The sequence below is a fragment of the Crocodylus siamensis genome, chromosome 3, assembly GCF_052110815.1.
Source record: "Crocodylus siamensis isolate JL-2025a chromosome 3, ASM5211081v1, whole genome shotgun sequence".
NCBI lineage: Eukaryota > Metazoa > Chordata > Crocodylia > Crocodylidae > Crocodylus > Crocodylus siamensis.
The window spans coordinates 101,555,260-101,580,404 of NC_143397.1; the positions used below are offsets into that span (position 1 = coordinate 101,555,260).

Genomic DNA, 25,145 nt, shown 5'->3' on the forward strand with positions numbered 1-25,145 from the left:
TTTTATCTATTTAATGATCATTGTTTCACTATTCAAATTATCCTTTCTTCTGCAGTTTTGCTGTCTGTTGCCCATTCCTGATAATGTCTCCCCTATTTCACAGCCCTGCAAACTGTTTCATCTCTAGTTAAAAACCCCTTGACACGGGTGCGGTAATATTAACTCAGATGTAGCAATGACTGATTGACGTATTGGAGGCACTGTCCAAATATTCAAGAAGGCTAGATTGTTTTGTGAACTTGAATAAGAGATATGGATTTAACTATAATGACTATGGGAGTACTGAGATACTATATCTTTCTACTATTTGACTTTTTGTCCAGTTTATTGTGTTTTTTAAAACTTAATACATCATCTAGCAATTTAGTGAACATTCCATTAATTATATTTGATTTTGCTTTGATCTTAAACTTTATAACATAGCACTAGCCCCCTTGCATGTTACTAGAGCTCTTAGTCTTTCTTTAACTGGAGAAAAATATGTGTTGTGTTATATGTAATGTTATATGTGGTATGTGCACGCCTTCTACACCCCCCCTTTTCAAAATCCTAGGTCTACCCATGAGGATGTGGGACTTGAAAGGATTTTTTCAGTCATCAAGAAGTCTGGTCCCCTTCACAGGCAACTACATCATATCATCTCCTTTACGAACTGATTAAACTCCATCATACAATTAATTAGGCTGTTTGACTCTACTACCCCAATTCTGAGATTGTTACAGAATCTCAGTTCTTTGATATTTAGGAACCTTCTTCTAATTTCCACCTTAAATTTATTCATGGTCCACTTACACCTACTTGTTTTTGTGCCAGTTATTTTTCATTTGACGTACACCCTCTTTCTTCCTGGCATTTACCGACTAATATATTTGTAGGAAGCCATCATGTATTTCTTACCTTCTGATTAGATTAAACAAACCCAGCTCTTATCATTTTCTCTTGTAAGATAGGCCCTCTGATCACATCCTAGTGCCCCTTCTTGGCACCTAATCCAGTTGGAATTCCCTTTTCTTGAAGTCATGACCAGATTTGTACTGTATCCTAAATGAGGTCCCACCAGTACCTTGTACATGGCATCGTCAGCTGATGCTATCCTCCGATTTAATTGGCTTGCTTCCTAGCTACATCACGGTCATTTTGTGATCATCTAATACTATATAGTCGAGTCTTTTTCCTCCCCTGCCTTTTCCCACTGATGAACCACACCTTTGAGCAGAAGTTCATGTTACCATATCCTAAACCCCCAGGTGGCAGTGCATTTGGTTTGCAATGAAATTAATTACAATTACAATCTCAGTCCTAGTTTTTCACAGTGTTCCAGAAGAGTCTTGCAGGATACTTGAAATGTCCTTTTTTGTTCCAATAAAGCCAATGGCTAAGCTCTCACTGAGTTCCATGGGGCTTCAGTAGGGTTGGGCTCATCAAAATCTTTCTGTTATTTTGTTTTCTAGTTTATAAAACATTTATTCAAGACATGGACATGCTGGTGAGAACTGGCTCTGTTTATCAGGTTCAGCCATTCCAGTTGGAATGAGCCTTCAGGGTGATGATCCGTATTTGGAGCTACAGCAAAACTTGAATGTATATGGACATCAGAGTTAGGAGAAAAGTTTCATAAATTTCATAGACATTAGGGCTGGAAGGGACCTTGGAAGATCATCGAGTCCAGCTCCCTGTCCAAAGGGCAGGAATTCAGCTGGGGTCATAGGACAGTATGACAGTATGTGAACATTAGCAAAACTATTTGTTGGTTGAACGAAGTCCTGGTACACTTCCTAAGTATTTTATGATTAATTCATTCAAATGTGAAGGGCCAGGTTACTTTTTAGATGCTTAATGGGGAAACAGAAACAGAATTTTAGACAATCTGGGAAACATCTGCTCAGCTGCCATCTAATCCTAGAGGCACTTAAGTTCAGTTAGAGCCCAAGTTTTCACCTTCAAGTTGTTCTCAGGTACCTGAAGTTTGCTTTTCTGCATTCCCAGAAGCATCTCAGTCTTGACAGTAGATGCAATCTGTCTGTCTCATGGCCAAATCAAATCAGGATTCAGAAACAAGGCATTCCTCTACTTTATCTTCTTTTGATAGGACTGGTTAGAGAGACATCCTTAGAGCATACCTTTTGGTTCAGACTCCATGCAAAATGCAATATTAGCTATGGAGGAATTGCTGCTTGAGGTATGTAACTATTTGCCATCTCAGGACCTTTTTCAGCCAGGTTTTTCCCTTTCTTCAAGCATCTCCCAGCAAGCCCCACTCATATACTAAACAAAGTAAACAAATAAAAACCTCATGGTCCTGGACCCTGAGATGGCTCTGCTGTGGCTTTAGCCTTCCTTTCCCAGGTTTGTCCTCCTCGTTGGCAGGAGGTTTCCTGCATCTGGTGCTTCTCCTTGTGGTTCTGCCTGCTGGCATTTTGGATTCCCAGTGAGCCATGACCCCATTATAGTCTTCCCATAACTGCAGCCATTCCATCAGACTAGCTGCCTTCTCTTAAGGGGATGGGGTGCTTCTCTATTTTACACTATAGGAATTCGAGCACTTGCCCATGAGTGAGTGCAGTTCTCTCCTCTGCCTGGGAAGATACAAAATAATCTCCCACCTCCTAGCAACCACCTTGTTCTGGTTTGGGAGCATTCCCTGCCCTTCTGCTTGAAGCTGTTCTGTTCTGAAAAGAATTGGGGATTCATTAGACCTCTGAGAAAACAAGACTAGGCATGACTAGCCTAAGGGTAGGTTCACTTGCTTGGAAAGGGGTTCTAGTTCCTGCAGAAAGGACTGGGTATGCATTTCCTCCCATGACTTTTCAGCAGGCCTGCCCCTGGGGTTTAGATTCACCCTGATCTACATTAAAAAATTTTTCCCTAATCCACTGGCACATTTTAGGGGATTCCCTTCTCAGCATGAAGAATGTTTTAGGTCCCATTTGGAGTTGCCTAATTCCCCCTTTACAGCATAAAAAGTCTTGGTGCCTCACACAGGATCCACGGGGGTTTATTTTTATCTGTTGTTGCCAGGTTTAGAATTTGTAGAAAGCCTGGTATTTACTGTAAAAGAAAAGCAACATTTATGATGATTAACCATATTTAATATGCAGTGTGTCCTGCCATGTACTCCCCACCCCCACTTTGTTTTTCTGGCATGCCGGCACTCTGGCACCTTACAAGGTAGCGATTATGTAGACATTAGGTATACATTTTTTTGGTGCTCCAGTCAAAAACATTGCCTACCCCTATTTTATGGTATTTTCTGCAGCAAAGGATCATAGGAATACTCTGATTCTACATGCACCTCTGGTGGGAGATCATGGGAATTACTACTCAGGCCAGTGAACATGAAAATTTTTCCAGCTTTGGAAAAACTGAAGTGGTCAAGAGCATGTATTCAGAGGGGTTGGTAGAATCCAAACATGCGCCATCATGCACCAAACATTCATGCGAGTACAAAGAGGACTAAGTCATAAATCCAGATATGCAGTTCCAGCGGCATAGCTAGGAAGCTCTGCACCCTGGGCAGCCATGCGCAGTGCCCAAGGCAATGCTGGCTGCTGCAGTGCTGATCACAGCAGTGTATCCAGCTGCCTCTGCATTCATGCTTATTTTTGTGCTCCTCCCCCTCCAAGAAGCAGTTCCCAGAGCTGTTATCCTGGTCACTCCTCCCTCCCTTCCCCCCCTTAGTTACACAACTGTGCAGTTCAAAGCATCAAAACCATGGAGATAGGAAAGTGCTATTCTGGGCAGGAAATTATAGATGATTCAACTGAAACATGCTAAGAAAATACTCCAGCTACAAGCTAGTAAGTACACCAACAACTCAGAGAGCTGTTTCAGCTTCATGATAATAAATATATCAGGCAGCACTATTCATTTAGTTCCTTTTGAACATAATAAAGATGTGATTTTTCTATGCCATTATTTGGGTTGTGGAAGTGCCACACACACAAACACACATACACACAGTTAAGCAGGAGGATCTAAAAAAGACAAAACAAAAGGAGCTTTTTAAAAACTGTCTCCTGATTTTTGAGATAATCTAGAATTTGAGGAGGGAGTGACTCATTTATTTATTTATTTTACTTTTGGCATTTAGTAATACTGGTTTCATGGGCAAGGGACGGACATTACACATAACTGGCATAAATGTTCAGAAACTGGTTTAAACCTGTAACAGAACAGATGTTTAGTACACATAAGCCAGTTTGAAAATGGCTGAAACCAGTTAGAGGTAAACCTGGTTGAGGGTAGTATCAGACTTAACTGATTTGGGTCAAACCAGTTTATACAATGTCTGCCTCAGACCCCTTGCTCATTTAAGGTTAAACCAGACTTCCCCAGCTGGCCCCTCCCCTTTGTTCCCTGGCTAGAGCTCTGGCAGAGACTTGCAGGCACAGCAGGGTCTGCCTGGCTTCCCTCTGCCCTATCCCCCAGACCTCGCTGCTTGTTGCTCAAGCAGGGCATCCCCCCTCTCTCCCTCACATCTCCCACAGCACAGGCCCCAGCCCCACAGACCTTAGATATGTGGTATGCTAGCTAATGCCAAGGGGTATCTGTGTGTATATAGTTTCATAGTTTGTAGGGTCGGAAGGGACCTGAGCAGATCATCTAGTCTGACCCCCTGCCATGGCAGGAAAGAGTACTGGGGTCAAATGACCCCAGCAAGATGTTCATCTAACCTCCTCTTAAACACCCCCAGGGTAGGAGCCTCCACCACTTCTCTTGGAAGCTGGTTCCAGACCCTAGCCGCCCTGACCGTGAAGTAGCGCCTCCTGATATCTAACCTAAACCTACCCTCTGCCAGCTTGTGACCGTTATTCCTGGTCACTCCTGGCCATGCTTGGGGAAACAGTGACTTCCCCAATGCCTGCTGATCCCCCCCCGACTAGTTTATAACAGGCCACAAGATCCCCCCTCAGCCTTGTCTTTTGGAGGCTGAACAGGTTCAGGTCCCGCAGCCTGTCCTCATAGGGCCTGCCCTGTTGTCCCCTTATCATACGAGTGGCCCTCCTCTGGACCCTCTCCATGCTGTCCACATCCCTCTTGAAGTGCGGCGCCCAGAATTGGACGCAATACTCCAGCTGCGGACTGACCAGTGCCGCATAGAGGGGGAGGATCACCTTTCTGGACCTGCTCGAGATGCATCTGTGGATGCATGCCAAGGTGCGGTTGGCCTTCCTGACTGCCTCTCCACACTGCCGGCCTATGTTCATCTTGGAGTCAATGATGACCCCCAGATCTCTTTCCGCCTCCGTGCTGATAAGAGGGGAGTTCCCCAACCTGTAGGTATGGTGTCGGTTGTTCCTCCCGAGGTGCATCACCTTGCACTTGTCTGTGTTGAAACCCATCCTAGTCTCGTCCGCCCACCCTTGTAACCTGTCTAGGTCCGATTGTAGCCTGTTGCATCCTTCCAATGTACCCACGTCTCCCCACATCTTAGTGTCATCAGCAAATTTGAACAGGGTGCTTTTTACCCCCTCATCCAAATCGCTGATGAAGATATGTGTGTGTCTCAAATTTCACTGGGACAGGAAAACAGAACAGTGACTGCTTAGGGCTTTTTGGAGCTAATCAACAGGTCAGCTGGTAAGCTGTTTAAGAAGAGTTTGAAACACTGTTATCAGCCCCCTGCTGGCTGCTTGCCTATCAGTTTGCTGCAGATAGTATAAAGAAGCTGGGAGGGAGATTAAAAAGCTCCATATCATCAACAGATGCATGCACTGCACTCCCTCTCCCCCTTGCCTCAGTGTGCTAGCCAGGGGCTGTGGTCTGGCAACACTCTCACCCCCTGAACAGCCAGTGGGGAAAAGCCTGGGATGGTGCAGGCAGACCTCCCTAATCAGAATGTTCTGTTGGGGCCTGGCCACACCCCACTCAGCTCAGCGCTGTAGAGGAGATGGGAGGGCTGCTCTAGTGCCTGACTTCTACTTTGACCCACTGCAGGCATGTGCTGTCATTTCCTCAGTCCAGAGAAAATGTCTGACCGGTTACAAACTGGTTCAACCTAGCCAGGTTGGTTCAACCTTTGCAGGTTAGTCTAATTCAGGCTTGGGCTTTTTGAATGTCTGTTCCTAGTCAGGGTATTGTGTTGCTGCTGTTAAACTTAAACTTAACACCAAATAAGTTGCAATCAGAGCATGACAGTTGGGGACAGGGAAAGTGCAGGAAAGAAAGTTCATACAGCATTAATGAGAAAAAAATGTTATATTAGGAGAAGATATGGTAAGGGGAGTTGGGGATCCTAGTCCCATTTGTGCCTGTGAAAATAATCCCTTCGCTGTATCTTGATCTCCCCTCCCCACCCCAAGTGAACAATCCACAGGGTCCAAATAACATCACCAGTCAGATGTGTAATAACCATGACAAAAGCTTCCATGTGCCAGTAATAAAGGCTTCCACATGTGATTAACTATTACTATCAATACTGAATTCAGTGGGATTGTATATGTATGCCTGCTCAGGAAAGCAGCCATATTCAGAAGGGCACTTACACCTGTACTAGGCATACCTGTGAGTATTTTCCTGAACATGGATGGACTTAAGCCTGTGTTTTTAAATAGGAATAGAAGTCCTAAGGAATGGAAGTCTCCAAAGTAGTTTTGTGGGCTTTGCTTAAGGCCCATGGTGCATTAAGTTTAAACATGCAATTAAATACTTGCATGATAGCTATCTAGATGCATATGATAGATTTGGACCATTTTGAAGATGGGATTTATAAATGGTTGGTTCATACTTCAAAAATAACATCTCATGATTTACATACAGAATCTCATGATTTTTAAGAGTTTGTCTGTCTTTTGACATGGTGAGGTTGGCAATACTGTAGCTTTTCACTTAGAAAAGTCACTTAGCCTGTCTGTGCCTCTGTAAAATGAGAAGAGTAGCAATTCCCTGCTGCTAAAAGTTGTAGCGAGAGTAAGTATGTTGAAGACAGCGAGACACTCAATTACTATTATAAAACCAGGTATATTATAGCTAGATAGCTAGCTAGATAGATAGATACCTTGGATAATTCACGTGTTCAGTGGATGTTTTTCTAATAAAAATGTTTATAATATCTCTTAAGAAATTGTCCATGACACTAATAGAGTTCAATCAGTAAGGCTTGTAAAATATTGCTTCTAAACTGCAGCATGTCTTTTCAATTATGTAACTTGCTTTTATTCATTTAACTTACAATAGTCAAACCATTTTTTCTCTTGAAAGTTCTAAAAATAAAAATGAAGGGAAAAAAATGCTGCCACACTAGTTGTCTGTATATTAAATGCCATCCCCAAGCCAGTTTTACTACCAAAACACTTAGGAGTTTATACATGTGTTTATGTATTTAGCATTCTATATCTAGTAGGGGTACCTGTATGAATTCAATTCGAGGCACCAGTAACAAGTCAGTCAAAAGAGAAACTGCATCCCTACAACATTAAATTAAGTCAACATGACAAAACTAGCTCCTCATGTTTTCCATTTTAGTTCCCAAATGATATTTGCTTCTTTAGCAGCCTTTCCCCTAACCTCTCCCCCAAAACACCACATTTTCTGTGTACCCTGAAGATTAAAAGAAAAAATAAATAGTTGATTATAGCTGTACAACTGTTTTCACATCCATTTGATTGTCATGAGCGTCACCAGGTTGTTACTTTTCAGTAATGACTACCTTGACCAAGATGGTACCCTTAGTACAGACAAAGAGGGACCCTATCCTGTAGAGTTTACAATCTAATTAGGCAGTTGGCAGGAGAAGATACAGCAGCAGATAAAAGGGGATGGGACTTGTGCCAGGTGGTAGAATATGTTAAATAAATTTTGCTATTTTAAATAATTCTGAAATAGATTTTGTAAGAAATTGAACAATGTACTTGGATAATACCCAACCAGATCCTTGGAGGGTCATTGTAATGATGTGAGACGAAGAAGCTGATCTCTGCAAGCAGCCACAGAGCTGGGAAGCCAATCCTACCTACATTGTGTGTTCAGTGGTTTTGTTTCTGTACAACAGATAAAAGCACAGCCCAAGTCAGAGCAAGCACTGAAAAGCCACCCAAATCTGTTCCCCCATCACTGTTACTGTTCCAGGGGTGTGGAAAAGAATGGTGGGCTGAGTGATACAGCCGAAGGTGGGCTGATAATCAATAATGGGAATTACTGCAAAGCAGAGTTTTATATTAGTACCCATCACCATATTATATTAATTATATTGGCATAGTGAGGCCACTGGTGGATTTTGTGGAGCCTTTTGCCTTTTCCTTCTGTGGTTGGCAGATGTTCTTTTGGGGGTATTTTTTTCCTATCCTTTTTTTTGTTGGGGGTCAGGCTGTTCTTTGTTTTCTTTTGGGTTTGGATAGGAGCCGGACTTGTTCCCTTGAACATCACCCGCCTAACTAAAGCTCAGTCTTAGGTCAAAGCAGAAAGAACACTTCATACACATGCTGAATTGTGCTCAAATAAAATGCTCATTTTGTTTTATTTTTTAAAGACAAACTTCTACCAGAGGCATTGTCTGGATAGCCTAAGGGTAATTTAAAATATACAGATGGAAATGTTTGTTAGATAATCTAACCTGTTCCCTTGCTATGTGTAATGTTTGCGTTTTAGCTTGTGAAGTTGTATACAACCAGTGTTTCAAGTTCCATGGAAACCTATTCTAGACTCTAATAGACTTCACTGACTTCACTATACTCTCCAGTATAGTAACTCTCTCAGAGGTTTGAAATTCTTGTGGATCTTGGAAAGGTCAAGAAGTGATTATAGAGATTATCTGATTAAGCAACATTGTTTACAGATCTTTTTATGAAATCTCTTGGATGGAAATATTCTGCCCACATCAAAATGTTATCACCTTAAAACAAAGATTGGTGTGCTCTTGTGGCTGGGAGTGTTGATTGAGTGATTAGTGCTGGCCATACCTTCTATTTAAAGCATGATGGGAACCAGCCACAAAACTATTATACAAAATATGTTTAAGACCTCCATTCCTTGTCTTATCGCACTATTAATTGAATGGATGTATGGCCATGTTACTACTTGAGACGTGATTAGCCAGTTAATTGCATCTTAAGTGTAGCATCTGCCAGGGGGCTTACTGAACTGAGAGGTGGTGGGAGGGCTTTAACAATGAAAAAAACCAAAACTCACAAAATTAAAAAAATATCAGGGGAATTTTTTTTTTGGCTATCGATGTGGCATAGATAGTGAACTGTGGGCACGTCTACACGTGCAGCTAATGCAACTGAATAAACTAATCCCAGTGTCACTGTCTACATGTACCTATAGGCTCAGCGCAAATTTATTGCGCTGCTGGATACCACTTGTATCTGACAGGATTATCTGGCAGTGCAGTAAATTAGTCTAATACGTCCTAATTGCCGCACATGTGCAGATGGCGATGCTTTACTGCACAGCAAATTAGTTTGCTGTGCAGTAAAGCATCTTATGTAGACATGCCCTGTGATGAGAAATGAAGCTGATCAGTACAGGGTCTGTTGCTGTGAATGCTTGTCCGTAGGACTAGTTACATTGACTTCCTTTGGGATAGAGGCAGGACCAGGCATAGGCCTGAAGACAAGAAGGCAGGACTGAGGTAAACTTAGAATCCATTCTTGTGATCTGCAAGAGTTAGATGTAGAATCAGCAGCATGGAAGAAGTATTTCATGCCTATGCGGTGTCTTTGTTCCTGTTCCTATTGTCCAATCTGCCCGAACACAAGCAGTTCCAGTGAAATCAGTGGGGCTCTGCCCACATGCTTGGGTCCACCTGGTGCATCTGTTTAAAGGATTAGGGCCTTTCTACCTGTCTGAGTTTGTCCTCGGGTGGCTGGTTCACAGGGGATAGGGAGATTCCCTATCTGCTCCTGTTGGTCCCCATTCAGAGAGGTGTTCATGCAAATGCCTGAGTTGAAGAACGTTGAATACAAATGGAAGCACTCACATGCTTAATGCTAAATTGGGGTTTAAGTGCCTGTTTCACACCCCAGAGCAAAAGTAGGGGGCAACCTTTTCGGCATACATGCCACAAAGTAAGCCCCACACCTTCCCTGAGTGCCACTCTGATCCCTTTCCCCTGCCTTTCTGACGTTTTGCTTTCTGCTCCCTTCCTTGTGCTCCTGATCCAGTGCGTTTCCTCCTCCATACCATATCTGCCACTTTGCTGACTGCTCCTTCCCTAACCTGTCACATGCCACACAGAGGCTGCCCATGCCATTTGTGGCCGTTGTGTTATGGGTTGGTCACCCTTGCCCTAGAGCTTCTGTGAATACCATGAATAAGAGCTTGATCCTTCTCCTATACTAAGTGCAGAATTGGTCCAATGGCCACTTTCTTGCCTCCAGACTGCTATAGTTTGTGATTGTATTGCATAAATGATACAAATAGGCTCACCCTATTCCTAAAATAAGTCAGGTAAGTTCTAGTTCCTGCTTAAAAAACAGATCAAGGAAAATGGAACCCAGGGCATTTACAGATGTGCTTAAGGAGGTGGGGGTGGGAGCCATGCTAATTAAAAGCTCCCAGAGTGTCACATATATTAGCATCCCAGTGCTGAAAAATGGTGGCATGGAGCTTTGAACTAAAGCTTGTCAAATGCCGCACTGCCATTTTGTAAAGTGCTCCGCTGACATTTTTTCAGCATGGGGACATTGGTACATGTGACGTTGGAGTCTGTTGGAGCGCAGTAATTACCATGCTCCAGCAGACTGCTCTGTAATTACAGTGCATCAGAGCAGCCTCCCTGCATGTGTATAGGAGCCCCTTCCAGAGAACCCAGCTAACTTCTGGAGATCAGGCTGCCTCTGCTACCATCTGTCTTTTTGAAGTGGTGCTTATGCTGCTCACTGCAGCAGTTAGTATAATTATTGTTTTATTATTAGGAGGGATTGTCTCATGTGCTGTTAAAGTAGGTTAGCTGTTTGTCAAAGGACATACCTGGTTACTTAGTTATACCTGGTAACTTAGGCTGTAATCCTCCAATGGGTAGGCACTGTCTTTTTGTTCTGAGTTTGTACCTTGTGTAGCACTGTCCCTGCTGTATAATTTAGGCTGCTTGACACTACTGCTTACAAAGCATAAATAATAATACTCATTTAATCTCATAAGAATGATCTGATTTTTTTTTCTTCACCTGTGCAGAACCCTGTGGGTTTTATTGAGGCATCACATGGATGAAGGACTCTGTCAATGTATGTGAACTTGCAGAATCAGGGCCTATGTTAGTTGCAATTTGTAAACCACTCTGATGTGAAGATGTGTCCCTGCCTTGCAAAATTTATCATGACATGGTGCAGAAAGGCAGTTCAGTCCCATAACTTTCTCCACTTTTGCGGTCTCATAAATTACCAGACCATGCTGTGTACCAGCTTAACTGGCAAGAAAAATACAAGGCAATTGCAATTAAGTCTTGTTAAGTTTATTAATTATTTGTTTCTAGTAGAGGTCAAAGAGAACTGACTGCAAATCTTATTAGATTTAATTGCACAGTAATTTTGAAGGAGGGCCTAATTGTAACTTTTAAACTAAGTCCCAAACAGTGTTGGAGGAGGAAGGGCAGAGCCCGTTACCAGGGATCCTGGTTTTCCGTGATAAAAAAAATTGCAAATCCTCTGATAAAACCCCCAAATCCATGATTAAAATGAAAGGCCTCCATGCTCCCCTGGCCCTGCTAGTACCCCTCACTCTCCCCACAACCCCCAGCCCTGTTCCTGCCCCTCACGCCCTTCCACACACCCCCACCCCAGCCCTGCTGATGTCCCTTGCCTCCCACCCACAGCTCCTGCACCCCCAGCCCTGCTGGAGGGGACCCCCAACTTTCAGAGCTACAGGGCCAGGTACCCGGATCCACAGCCCCTTGCCCCTGACAGGAGGTGGCAGTTGCTGCAACAGAGTGGAGCCTGGAGCCCAGCTTCCCCCTGCTGCCTGCCTGTTGTGGGCTTGGGCAGGGAGGAGGGCTGCTCCTCACTGCAGCATGCAATTCTGGGGGGGCGGGGGGACCTGTGCCCCCCAGATCTCTGCATGGGGTGGGGCAGTGTGCTGCCCATTTGGGGCTTGGGTTCCCACCTTGTTGCCCTTGCCCGGGGTCTCTGCAGCCCAGTGTGTGCAACCTAGCATTGCAAAGAAGAGCAGAGCCATGCAGGAAGCTGCCTGCTGCTTTGAGCTCTACACTGCCCTGGTGATGCATCCCCTGCCTGCATGGCTGCAGTGGGGTTGGCAGCTCAGAGGCCTGGGCAGCACAGAGCTCGCAGTAGTAGGCAGCTTCCTGCACCACTCCTCTGTTCTTTGCAGCACTGGGTCGCATGTGCCAGCCTCCAGAGACCCTGGGTGAGGGCAGCAGGGCGCGAGTTCGAGCCTGAAGCAGGTAGCACATAGTCCCATGCACAGCTCTGGGGGACACAGGTCCTCCCTGTCCCCCCTGGGAGTGTGCATAGCAGCAGGGAGCAGCCCCACAAGCCAGCAGCATGTAGCCCATACCTGTTCCTGTGCTATGCACATCTGGGGGGCTCAGGCGGGAAGCCAGCCCCACCCCCTCCATCCCCTGGACAAACCACCTGCGGCCCTGTCCCACTCCCTGCCGGGGTGCTGCAGCTGTGCATTGTGGCCCTGTGCCCCAGGCACGGTCTTGCTGGGCAGCGGTCCCAACCCCAGCCTTGTCCAATGCCCTCATTCCCTCCCTATGGGGGCCTCAATCCCCCTCCCCCCCAACCTTACCTGTGGGGACTGCTCTGTAGCCTGCCCGGGGCCATGTGCATGTACATCGGGGCAGTCAGTTATTTCAGGTGGAGGGCCACTTACTGAGTTTTGGCAAGCTGTCAAGGACTGCAAAGGTAGCCTCACCCCTTAACAGGTGCCCCACCCCATGGCCACCATCTTGGGACCAGTAGTCCCACCCCTAACCCCTGATGCTTGCCACTGGAAGTCCTACCCCCCTTGTCCCACTAGAAATATTCCTTTCAGCAAGGGTTTGCCATTTCAGAACCTGAAAAATACCAAATTATGTTCTAAAAATCAACATTTAGTACAACTGCAGCTGGGAAACGCATGTTGCCAAAGCGACTGGGAGGGGGGTGGAGGGGAGCAGTGGCAGTGACGGGCAAATGGCTGTGGCAGGTGGAGGGCAGTGGCAGTGAGTGGTCATGTGGAGCGCAGCAACAGCTGAGAGGGAGCACAGGGTCCATGCTGGTGTCCCAGGGCCAGCTGGGCAGCAGGTGCATGGGGCGTGGGCCAGCAGGGAAAGGGGGCCAGGCTGGGTTGGCCAGCAGGGAAAGTAGGGAGCCGGCCCGGCTCCATAGAACCCTGCTGGCATGGCCCCGCACTCCTGCCGTCCCACTCTGGGCCCCGCTGCCCCCTCCCCCCCACAGTACACCAGCAAGGACCTTGTGCTCCCACACAGCTGTCACTGAGCTCTGCGTGCCCATTTGCTACACCATCTCTCCCCCTGCTTCTGCTTTCATTGCTTCCCTGCGTGTGGCTGCTGCTGTTCTCTTCTTCCCCGTGCTGGATGCTGTGGCATCACGTGGCTCTTGGCTGAAGCACCGGGACCTCCACAGCCAGCTTGACCCAACCCTGAGGACTGGGGCAATCGCCTCCGGTCCCCCCCTGCCTCCCCACCCAATTCTTATCTGAATTTCCCTCCAGTACAGGGTGGCAGGAACAGCCCTACAGTCTCAGGCCAGAAGCTTGTGCTCCATAGGGTGGTGGGGGAGGGGGGATGGGCATACCTTGCTTCTGCAGTTGCTTGATCCTGCTGACAGCTTCACCTGGGTCCTACTGCCCGTGATTCATGTCATATTTCTCAAGCAGCCAGGGGCAAATAAATATTAATTTTCTAAATTCATTAGGGGCCAGATAGAATGGCCTGGTGGGTCAGATCAAGCCCAGGGGCCATATTTTGCCCGCCCCTGATATACATACATGGCGCTCCCTGCCTGACTGCCCTCCTGCTCCCTCCCAGCCCGCTGCAGGCTGGAACTCTGCCAGCCTGCAGGGGGCTCATTGGAAGACTGCAAAATCTGCAGATTTCTCCTGTAAAATAAGAAATCTGTGTTTGCCTCGATAAAAGGTAATATCCACGGTTTATTCCGTTTTTCTGTTTATTCCTTGCCTCCCCAGCATCCCATATCCCTGCTCACCCCCACCATCCCCCCCGTCCCAGCTTGCTTGTGTGTGCCAGCACTATTCCTGGGGAGCAAGCAGGGAAGGGGAAAGTGCCTGCCAGTTTGTTGCTTCTGCTGCTACCACTCTCTGGGCTGGCCAGGCAGCCACAAGTAAGTTGGGGGCATGGGTGAGCTGCAAGGACTGGGGGTGGAAGGGGAGAGCTCTGGGGGCATGGGGAAGGCAGGAAGGAATCCCAAGGGGCAGGGGGGAGCATCAGGGTTGTGGGGGAGGCAGGAAGAGCCCTGGGGGACAGTGTGAGGTCCAGAATGGGAGGGAGGGGAGGGAAGGGAGGTGGGGCTTGGACCATCTTTTAGGCAGCATGGTATTAATGGGTTGAGCAGAGAAATGGATCCTGTGTGTGGCTCTGTTGCTGACCCTCAGTTTATTCCTCTGTAAAATGTTGATAATGATTCTTCCCTCCATTAAAACTGCTGTATCAGAACTAGATAGCAGCAGCATCTTAGTGCTAGTCTAAACACAGTTGTTGCACCAATTTAAGTGTCAGTCAGAAAGTTTTCCTACACTGGTGAGGTACTAATATTGGTGTAGCTTTTGAAATAAAAACACTTGTGCTAGTATAGTTATGTGGATGCAACTGTGCCCACACCTAAATGACTGCTTGGTTTAATTGTATTGGCTTCTAAACTAGATATAGTTAAATTGGTACCAGAACTTTCCTTAGCATGCCGTGTGTCCAGTGCAATGAGCCGTTGACCAGTGGCAGATCAGTGGTTTGGTCCTCAGATAGCTTTGATGTATCTGTTCAATTCCACAGAAGTCAGTGCAGGAGCTAGCTGTAGGTGAGGCACAGGCCCAGTGTTTGAAACAGGTGAAAAGAAGCCAAGGTCATGCAGACCCAGGGCATAGATCCAGCTACATACTGTGAAAGAATGAACCAGATGGCGTGTTCCCCATCTGGAGAACTGGAGGAGGAGTTTCTCTATGAAGGCAATAGGAGAATTTAAGTGGGTGGGCAATGATGTTCACATTGCCCTGCACATTCAAATTCCACATTCTTCCTGGATGCAGGCACTTATGGATTAAAAGTCATCGCCTGCTGTAACTCAGATGGATGTTCCATTGATTCCCAAGGTGTTTCTCAGGTGTTTTGAGATCCTCAGCTGGAATGTGGAAGAAAAATTGCAGAATATAGTGGTTTTCTTTCCTCTCCCTCTTCTGTGTTTGACTCTGTCCTTTTTCAATAGGATTGGAGTGTTGATGTAGCCGTGATGAAACAAGAAGTTTACAAGAGGCAAGGATTTTTGTGATATCTTTTATTAGACCAAATGTATAGTTGGCAAGGCTGTTGGACAAACTTTTGGGCATCAAGTACCCTTATCAAGTCTTTCCTTTTTAAGATGTGTTGAGCCTTGCTGCCAAAGTTTTATTCCCCTCTCATTTAGAGGGGAATACAAAATTACATTAGCTACATTTAGTTTACATTTCTGTACCCCCCATGGTCTTCCTTACAGTTGTTCCTGATTTGTACCTGCCAGATTTCAGGATAAGGTCCATTGTGTCCTGAGTTGTTAAAAACATTAAAAACTCAGGAGATCAATGAGATTTTTTTTTTAATAATACATTTTGCTCGTTTTTTCACTGGCCTTTGGAGGTTTGAGCCTTTAGGGTTTATGTTTTCCAGCTCATCTTTATAGAATGAAAAGTTAGAAAATTACTTTAAAGAAATCTCTGAAGTGGAGAGTCTCATGTAATCGCAGATCTCCAGGAGTGGAGGTTCAAAATCAGCTAATAAGTATGATGAGAAATTCCAAAATAATGAGTTGGCAATGCTGTATTTTAATAGGTTTATTGTATACAATGCCCAATATCAGAAGTGCATAGAAGATCTATAGGCAGGCAAGGTTCTTTGGGTACATGTGATATCTTTTATAAAATAGTTGGAAAAATTGTTCTTTTCAGCTTTCAGGTACAAAGCTTGTAAAGAACATTTTTTTCCAACTGTTCAATAAAAGATACCACATGTACCCAAAGAACCTTGTCTGCCTACTAGAGCTGTGCAAAAGCACCGTTTCATTTCAACATCTGTTTCGCCGTTTCAAAGGGCCAGTGTTTCATTTCGTCATTTTGTTTCAAAGCACTGTTCCATTCCGTTTCATCGAAACTGTTTGACAGTTTCGACACATTTTGACGTTTTGCCCATAGGCTATAGTGGGGAATCATGAATATACCTAAAACTTTGTCATTTCTTGCCTGATTCCGATGAATATTGCAGGGATGGTAGCCCCTTCTGAGGGCGTGGAGTCTGCCATGTTTCAGAAGGGGCGTGGAGTCTGCCATGTTTCAAGCAGATGGGAGCAGTGGTTTTTGGGAAACTGCACCTCAAATTTTTCAAAGCAAAACCTGTGACACTTCCCAGCAGTGGCAGCCTCCTGTCATCCGGCCTGCAGATCTGGGAGCCTGCACCCCCATGAGGGCTGCAGGGCTGTGCCAGACTTCTCCTAGGGCTGCGGGCCCCCGGATCTGCACGCCAGATAACAGAAGGATGCCACTGCTGCCTGGGGTCAGCAGCAGCAACAATCTTTGCCAGCACCGGTCCTAGGCAGTAGTGGCAGCCTCTTCTCATCTGGTGTGCAGATCCAGGGGTCTGCACCTCCTGGAGGAGTCCAGTACAGCCCTGCAGCCCTCCTGGGGGTGCAGGACCCTGGATCTGCACCCCAGATGACAGGAGGCTGCCACTGCCAGCTGGGACTGGTGCTGGGCTCACCCGGTGCTAAGTGCTAGGAAGACTGCTGCTCCCATTGGCCCCAGCCAGCAGTGACAGCATGCTGTCATCCTGTGTGCAGATCCAGTAGCCTGCACCCATGGGAGTGCTACAGGGCTGTGCCAGACTCCTCTTAGGGGGCATGGGCCCCCGAATCTGTGCGCAGGATGACAAGAGGCTGCTGCTGCCAGCTGGGACCAGTGCTGAAGCTAAGTAACCTTGGCTTCAAAACTTGAAACATTTCAAAACTTTTGAAATGTTTCGAGTGCCTTTGTTTCTTTTCAAAACCTTTTGTTTCATTTCAATTTCGCTGTTTCCAGCTTGAAATGCATCGAAAAGCTTTGAAACAAAACACCTGGCCCAAAATTTTGCACAGACCTACTGCTTATGTCCTTTGACCACCATGGCTATAATGAACACCCCGAAGCATAGAAGATCTACAAAACTGTTATGTTTTGGGAGGTTCAGGGGGTTGTGAGCTAATTTCTCATTCACAAAAATAACTAATTAGCCATCAGAGAAGAAAATGTCTTTTCTTCATATCATGACTAAGGTTTAAGCATTAATTTTATAATCTGGTAAACTATGGGGAGCCATGATTTTAACCATTTTAGATTAAACAACTGTGGTATGAATTTGCACAGCCTATATTCTATTTTGCAATGAAAACTGATTAATACATTTCTCTTAAAAACGTAATACACTAGTCTGCTTAACGGGACTCTAGATGATGGGCAGTATATTTAAAATTAAATAATGGTCAGTATGTGTAAAACTCATTTTACTTGCAGTGTGCAAATACAAAGTGCCAAGATAGCAAATAGCAGATAATTATTAGGATTAGTCATGACTGTAGCTTCATTATTATGTGGAACAATACTGCTCTAATTATTCTCAGTCTTGTACTGCTCTAATTATTCTCAGTCTTAGGCCGGATGTGTTTAAAACCTATTTTCAAATTTTTAAAGCCTGTTACTGGAGTTGTAGCTGTTTCACTATTATTGGGTTTAATGCTGCTGTCCTTCCCAATATCATCTGAGTGTTTTGCATGTAAAACCAACTGCAGAAGCAAGTCCCTGGTGGGCTGGATGGAGTTTTCATCTACTCTGCAAGGCAGGAAACTTCAGATGGGATCAGTACTTGGTGACACACTGAAAAATGCCATGATGGTAGAGGACTTGCTAGTGGGTATGTATACATAACTATGTATGCATACATGCATAACTACATATATAAACCTATGTATAGTGTTGGTAGCACTGGCATACTGGAAGTGATGCTTTTCTAAAGTGATATAACATTGAAATGCTGCTTGGGACTACATGGCTCTTGTCACCAAAGCAGGCAGTAAGTCCTAGGGTCCTGGTCAGCAACTAGTCTGTATCATTAGATGTTTTGCCTCCCTAAATTACCCCAATAGTGACCAGTTATTAGAAGGTGCCGCAAGTCAAGGGTGGCCAACTTTTGGCATATATGCCAGAAGTAACATGGGCAGCCACTGTGTATGGTATACAACACTCTGAGGAAGAGCAGGGAACACAGTGGCGGATAGGGCATGGGGCAGAAAACAGAGCAACAGTTTGGTGTGGAGATGGGAAGCAGTGTCATGTCTGCCAAAAAGGCCCACATTGCCATAAGTCCCATTGATATCTGTTAAAGCCAGTCACCTAGGGTGATTACAAAAGTGACATTTTTGGTGTGATTGTGCCCCTGAAAGCACTTTACAGCCATGACACAGTACACATGCACGGCTGCAAAACACTTTTAAAATGGCCAGTCACGAAAAACTAATCCTGGTCAAATAGGGTATTAGATTATGGTGCTGTAAAGTAGAGCGCCTTAGGGAACTTAGAGTTCAGAGGAGAGCCATGTGCATGATTAGAGGTCAAGAGAACAGGCCTTATGAGGAGAGGTTGAGATGCATAAGACTCTTCAGCCTTGAAAAGCAAAGGCTCAGGGGTGACTTGGTGGCAGCCTCTAAGTATATAAGGGGTGTGCATCAGAAACTGGGAGAACATCTATTCACCAGGACACCCCAAGGGAAGACGAGATCTAACAGTCACAAACTGCTGGAAGACTGTTTTAGACTGGGCGTAAAGAAAAACTTCTTTACCATTCAAGTCTCCAGAGTGTGGATTAGACTCCCTGCAAAAGTGGTGCAAGCACCTACTCTGAATACCTTTAAGAAATGCTTGGATGCTTATCTTGCTGATGTGGTCTGACCCAAGCTGACTTCCTGCCCTTTGGGTAGGGGGCTGAACCCGATGATCTGACAAGATCCCTTCCAGCCCTAATGTCTATGAAATCTATGAAACGTGTGTTCCTTCTAGGGTTCATTTTTCATACAGGGGAGGGGAAAGGAGAGGGCACTGCCGGCTGCTTTGAATGGCCAGAGCTAGGGGGATGATGGGACGGAACAGAGCCCCCTTGCCTTCCCCCGCCCTCCCAGCTACTGTGCCCAGGGTACTGGGGGTGGGCAGGGCTGGGGAGAGGGGTGGTTTGGTAGCCTTGGAGGCTTGCTGGCCAGGGCCAGTGTAGGCTGGCTCCAGCCCCTCTTCTGCCTCCCAACCCAACAGGCAAATAAATGTATGTTAGGTCGTGTGTGTGTGGGGGGTGTTGTTCTTACTCATGGCACTTTATATAAAGCACCATGAGTTAGAGTGGGGCCCTAATGTCTTTGGGCACCCCTTAAATACCCTTGTGAATCTGGTTATAAATACTAACACATACCAGAATTAGATGTGGTCTTTCTGTGGAGTCAAATTAGACCCAAAACATGCTGAGAGGCTTGGGTTTTACATTTCACATCGAAGCACTAGCATTTGCATTTTAAATCAAGGAGGAAAGTGAAAACAGGCAGATATGCCAATTATTTATAAGGATAATTTACCAAAACATCATACCTATTTGAGTACACCTTTAAAAAGAGGCTCTCTTGGTTCTGCATATTTCACTTGGAACCAAGTACTGTGATAAACTCAGGTGCATTTTTAAATTAATGCAAGTAATCGGTAGTGTTGCAAGGCATAAACTAATCAAATATTCCACGGGTCTGTGCTTCAAGACCTCAGGACCTTGTCAAGCATTCACTTGCAACAGTTGCAAATCACTGGGATGTACTGACCTACTAAAGTTAGTATGTGTTAAGGAGATAACCCTTGACTGAAAGGGAATAACTTTGCAGTGCTAAGAGAGCACTTAAACACATGCTAAACTGCTTGAATGTGCATAGGTTTGAGTTTTTTAACTGCACTAAATGAGTGTTAATTCGAACATGTAAGAGTGAAGTCACTCATTACATTTAGACCATACTAAGGGCATTTAAAACACTAACATCCACATGCTAAATCTCATTAACTCATGGCAAGTGCTCTCTGAGCATCTCAAAGTTACACCACTTCTGTTAAGGGTTAACTGTAGGCTGTGCTACCTGACTCATGTAACTTTAGTCTGTTCCACAAAGATAAAACAAGCAATTTGCAGTTCTCCAGCATCCAGGATTCACCAATTCTAGCTTCCTGCTTCCTGTCAGCGAGCAGGGGCATGGCGAGGAGCCAGGATACTTGGCTACTATCCCTGCTCTAGTGGCAAATCAGAGCTGTACAGACAAGAAAAGGTATTACCTCTTACCATGTGACAGCCCACAGTACATTCTAAGTTGAATGCTGTTTAACATACTAGAGACTTAGTCTGGTGTAATTGTAACATGGAGCTTCACCCTAACACCACCCTCAGCCTTTGCTGTAGAAATTTGGGTGAGATTTTAGGAATTGCTCCATATTGTGCTAACTATGCTCCTGCTCAAGTCATTGTGTTAGTTTCCCCATGAATTTAAATAGGTGGGATTTCCTGCCGCTTCACTTTGGAAAATTCTATCTTGAGTGCTGGGTCCCGCATATAACCAGGGAAGAAAGAATGAAAATGGGCCTTGCATATAACCTATGCCATGAGGTCTTCTTGAAGGGGCAGAAAGAACTATCTTAAAGTGCAAAAGAAGTCATTCACCATTAGACACTGGTTCTTTTGAGCAGCACTGATGGTGTGTGTACTGGGTCACAGCAACAGCTAAAGAGATGGCTAGATATCCTGTAAACAGTTCCTTGAGGAAGAATTGCAAATGCAACACAGTAAATACTCAATCCATTAAGCGTCTTGCAACAAACTATTTTCATTCAAGCACCTGTAAAAATAGAAGCCATGTTAAGTTTGAGGTTTTGTTTTGGTCCTGTTTTTTTCCCTAACTCATCATCATCATCTTCAAGGCCCTTGAAAGAGAAGCCTGCCTTTCTGTCTCATGAGACATGCTTATTGAGCAGGATTTGGGGCCTGACCTGCCATGATTCTGCACCTTGCACAGTGATTTTGGCCAGTGCAAAATGCCTGTAGAATCAGGCCAGACCAGGATGTATACCTAAGCTACATGGAGCAGAAGAGAACTAGATCCCTGCTTTATACTAAGCAGTGCCACTGAGGTTATGGTGTCTGGCTTTTGCTGCTGTGCCACTTTATTGAAGGTCAGGCAGAAAAGTGAGAGAATTTTGTGGAGCCTGTAAGGTGTTTGCTGTCATTAGCAAGACACAAATGTTTTTAAAATGCCAGGGTGTTTACTGTTGCGCCAATTGGGCTGACAAGAGTTGTGAAGGAACGAATGGTCACAGGGAGTGAGAGTTACCCTCTTATTTGCATGAAGTGGCCTCTTCAGGTCTGGGCTGAGCTGGACTATTGAGGCATTGTGGTGAGCCTTCAACATCTTTGTCCACATAAAACTCAGACTTTGGATAAATAGAAAGTAACAATCTCTGGGGCTACCAAACGGCCACCGTATACCAGCAACCCATTATGAAACATTGTAATTAAAAAATAAGCCAAGAATGACTTCTTACCAAGTCTACATGTTCTAAAAATTAAGGGCCAGATTCACCCTGATGAGCATCCTAGAGGTAGAGTGATGGCTGTAACAGTATAGAGCAGTCCAATACTTTCGTTATAGTAAGGAAGGGGGTCCCAAGTAGATTTGTAAAACTTCTCTCCCAAATGGCAAGTCCAAAGGAAGGAAAGCAGCAATACTCTGTTTTGCCTTAAATGAGTCTCTTTTTGGCCAGAGGGATTCGCTGGACTAGCACGTTATATATGTTCCCTAGTGCTGCAGCTGGAAGCATTTTGGCTCTCGGTTCTAGCATCCCTTGTACTTTCAAACTCCTGTGCTGGTGTGCATAGATTTTAGTTTGTTACTACTGGAGTCTATATTGGTGCCTGGCATCCTACTAGTTTACATTGATCCTCACCAGTGGTGACACTTGTATGCCCTTTGTTAAAGTAGCTGTCAAAGTAGCCATCCCTCTATGAGCCAGTCTTCAGGACCCACTCTGATCTGAGACGTTCATTAGTGTCGTTTGCCAAAAGGTTTATGTAACAGATGTTACAAAGCAGACACACACATGCACACACACAGACACTCGGAAGTATGGGAAGAGCTGTCGGGGTGATGGAGGGAGGTTGCTCCGTGGGACTAGACTAGCTCAGAGACACAGCTGCATCTGCTAAACAGCAACTAATGTCTTTGTGTGACCATGCTGTATTTTCAGCTTGTCATCATGGCTGGGACTGTTCTGCTCGCCTACTACTTCGAGTGCACTGATACTTTTCAGGTGCATATCCAGGGTTTCTTCTGTCAGGACGGAGATCTGATGAAGCCTTACCCAGGAACAGAGGAAGAGAGCTTTATTTCCCCTCTTGTGCTGTATTGTGTGCTGGCTTCAACCCCAACAGCTATTGTAAGTATAAAAGCAGACTCTAATTCCTCACTGTTGAGCCAAATAATATGTTATTTAGAAGCCCACCAATGTCTTAATATTTCTTTTCCCTTCTCTCTTTTCAGTATTAATTTATCAGTATTTGAGACTGAACAAAAACAAAGAGAGCCAAATGAAAAGAAAAATAAATGCATGAGATATCCACAGATGTAATTATTCTAATATGATCACTAGGCAGGCTGAACATGGGTAGAGTATGTGTAGCTTGTATTATGACTAGTTCACTTTAAGGATAGTATATGATTATGTGGGTTCCAGAGAGGCCCTACAAGTAATGGCTATGTATTATTTGCAATAAAATAACCAAAATAAGATCTGGATCAGATCTGAGCAGAACAGTGTAGAGCACTTAAGACTGTTTGCTGCTATTTTAAAAAGACTGCTAGAGGGCTAAGATAAGGAGAAACATAATACTTGAGAAATGACAAATGTTCTTTGCTCTTCATTTGTGTGTGTGTGTCACAGGTACACATCAGTTAACTTTCTTTAGTGTATTTCTTTTACTATCCTAGAAGATAACAGCCAGCCACACTGCAATTATGCCCATTTTCAAGTAGCAAAATGCTGACATTCTAAACTGCTAATTGTAGCCATTTAACTTTTTACATTTTTCCACAGAAAGTGCCAATTTTGTTAAAATCTGGTTAAATTATTACAAGTTGTTTCAATTTTGGCATCTTTCTTTTTTTTCCTCCTGTGTCTGTCTTCTGCAGAGTTATTAAATATTGGATGCAGATTTTTAGAGGAGTTGATTTATAGATTTGTATATGTTGTATTAAATTTCTCAGGGTCATTTTTCTTTTTTTACTCATGGCAAGTTTAGGACCCTCATGGAACTCATAGAATCAGGTAATACAAAAGGTGAGAATAAATACAAGGAAGACTTTTCAGAAGTGCCTGAGGGATTTAGGCACAAAAGCTTTGCTAAAGACCAGTGGGATTTGTGTACCTAGTTCACATAAGTGCTTATGAAGATCTTCTCCAGTAGCAGTTTTATTTTCTGCTTTGGAGCTGTGGGCTTAACTGGTAATTTGACTTGGTTGAATTCTGTTAATGCTGCAGTAGTTCAGTAATGCTGCAAATAAAGAAATTGCAATTTGACCTGGGAGTGCTGTCCATTCTTATGTCTGTTCTGTTCTAGGAAGCATTTCAGAATATTTGAGGAAGTAGCTTTCACAGGCAGTGTTTGTGTAGGGAGATTTAATGCAGTGCTTACTATGGATCTAATGCCTCACCAGTGACGTCAGGGTGAGACTTGTCTTTGTACCTCAGGAGGAGCAGAATCAGCTCTCCGGTGGGCATGTGATGGTGAAAAGGCTGTTCTTGGGGTGTTCCTTCCCTGAGTAGTCTTCAGCTGGGCAGTGCAAATTTGCTGTGATCTTTTAAATTTGTTTTACAGCAAACAGTTTCTATCTGACCCAGCGATCAATGAAGACCTCTTCATCCTTGGGGCTACTCAGCTACCTTCCCTGGGCAAAGAAGTCTGGCTGGGATGATTTTCAGCTGTCTAGCATCAAATGCAAATCCATTAGCCTGGCCCTTTTAAAGCTTTATTTTTCCTTTTTTAATAGACAATATTCAATTTTTTAATTCTCATTTTAGACTAAGATTTGAAATTTTCATACTAACCTCAAAACGTAGGATGTGCCTGGGGCAGGTCTTTCATGCTTTCTTGACAGGGTAACAGTTTCCTCCAAATGAGTTCAAGAAGTCTTCTGACAGCCGGTCAGTTTAGGAGGCCATGGGATTTAAGCCACAATCCCAACAGTGACACCTCCTGGCATGCCACATATGCATGGCAGGGCACATGATTTTGGAACCGGGGATTAGATCTCTTTAGCACCTTATTTGCCAGATCATGATTCTCCTCCCCCCCCCAACGAGCAGGTTAAAACCCGTTTGCCAGCAATCCGCTGATTGTTAGTTGGCTGAGGACAAAACTAGAATCTGAAACTGGCCCCAGCCAACTATTTGCTGATTGTCAAGACCCCAACTAGGGTTAACTCTGTCCCAGGCATGGGGACCCCAGGCTCTGGCAGCTTGATCCTGGGGTTCCTATGCACTGGGACCTTTAAAAGCCCTGTGCTTCCCAGCTGAGTGGCACACAGGGTTTCAACTAAGCCCCAGTGCATGATACAAACAAACCACAAGGTGTTTATGTATTATATGTGGAGTAATGTTGTGGCTTATTAACTGTATTATCATGCCTTAAATGGATTTTAACATGCACCCAAGTTACTGTTTAAGGTGCCGTTAACCTGTTAATTGCATCTTAAATGTAATGGAGCCTAAGTTTCTAACATACTCCTCACGCATTTCTCTCTGGGTTACATTTTTCCCTGTTGCATACTCAGGGAGAAAGTTTCATTCTTACACCACCGCTTCAGTGCATCATGCTGCTAGCAGTCAATCTCCAGCCAAACTTCCCTTACACAGCAAAGATGAGAAGTATCATCTGTAACCAAATCTTGGCAGTG

The 25,145-nt window shown here is 44.7% G+C and overlaps 1 protein-coding gene across 3 annotated transcripts in view; it reads left to right on the forward strand.

The window, feature by feature from the left end:
- The window catches only part of PLPPR1 (phospholipid phosphatase related 1), a 261,329-nt gene that overhangs the window by 171,187 nt on the left and 64,997 nt on the right, over positions 1 to 25,145 (forward strand). For all 3 annotated transcript variants that reach the window (XM_090038881.1, XM_090038882.1, XM_090038883.1), the window contains one exon: positions 22,441 to 22,629. In XM_090038881.1, the coding sequence (XP_089895007.1) occupies positions 22,441 to 22,629 (189 nt within the window). The remainder of the gene's footprint in view (positions 1 to 22,440; positions 22,630 to 25,145) is intronic.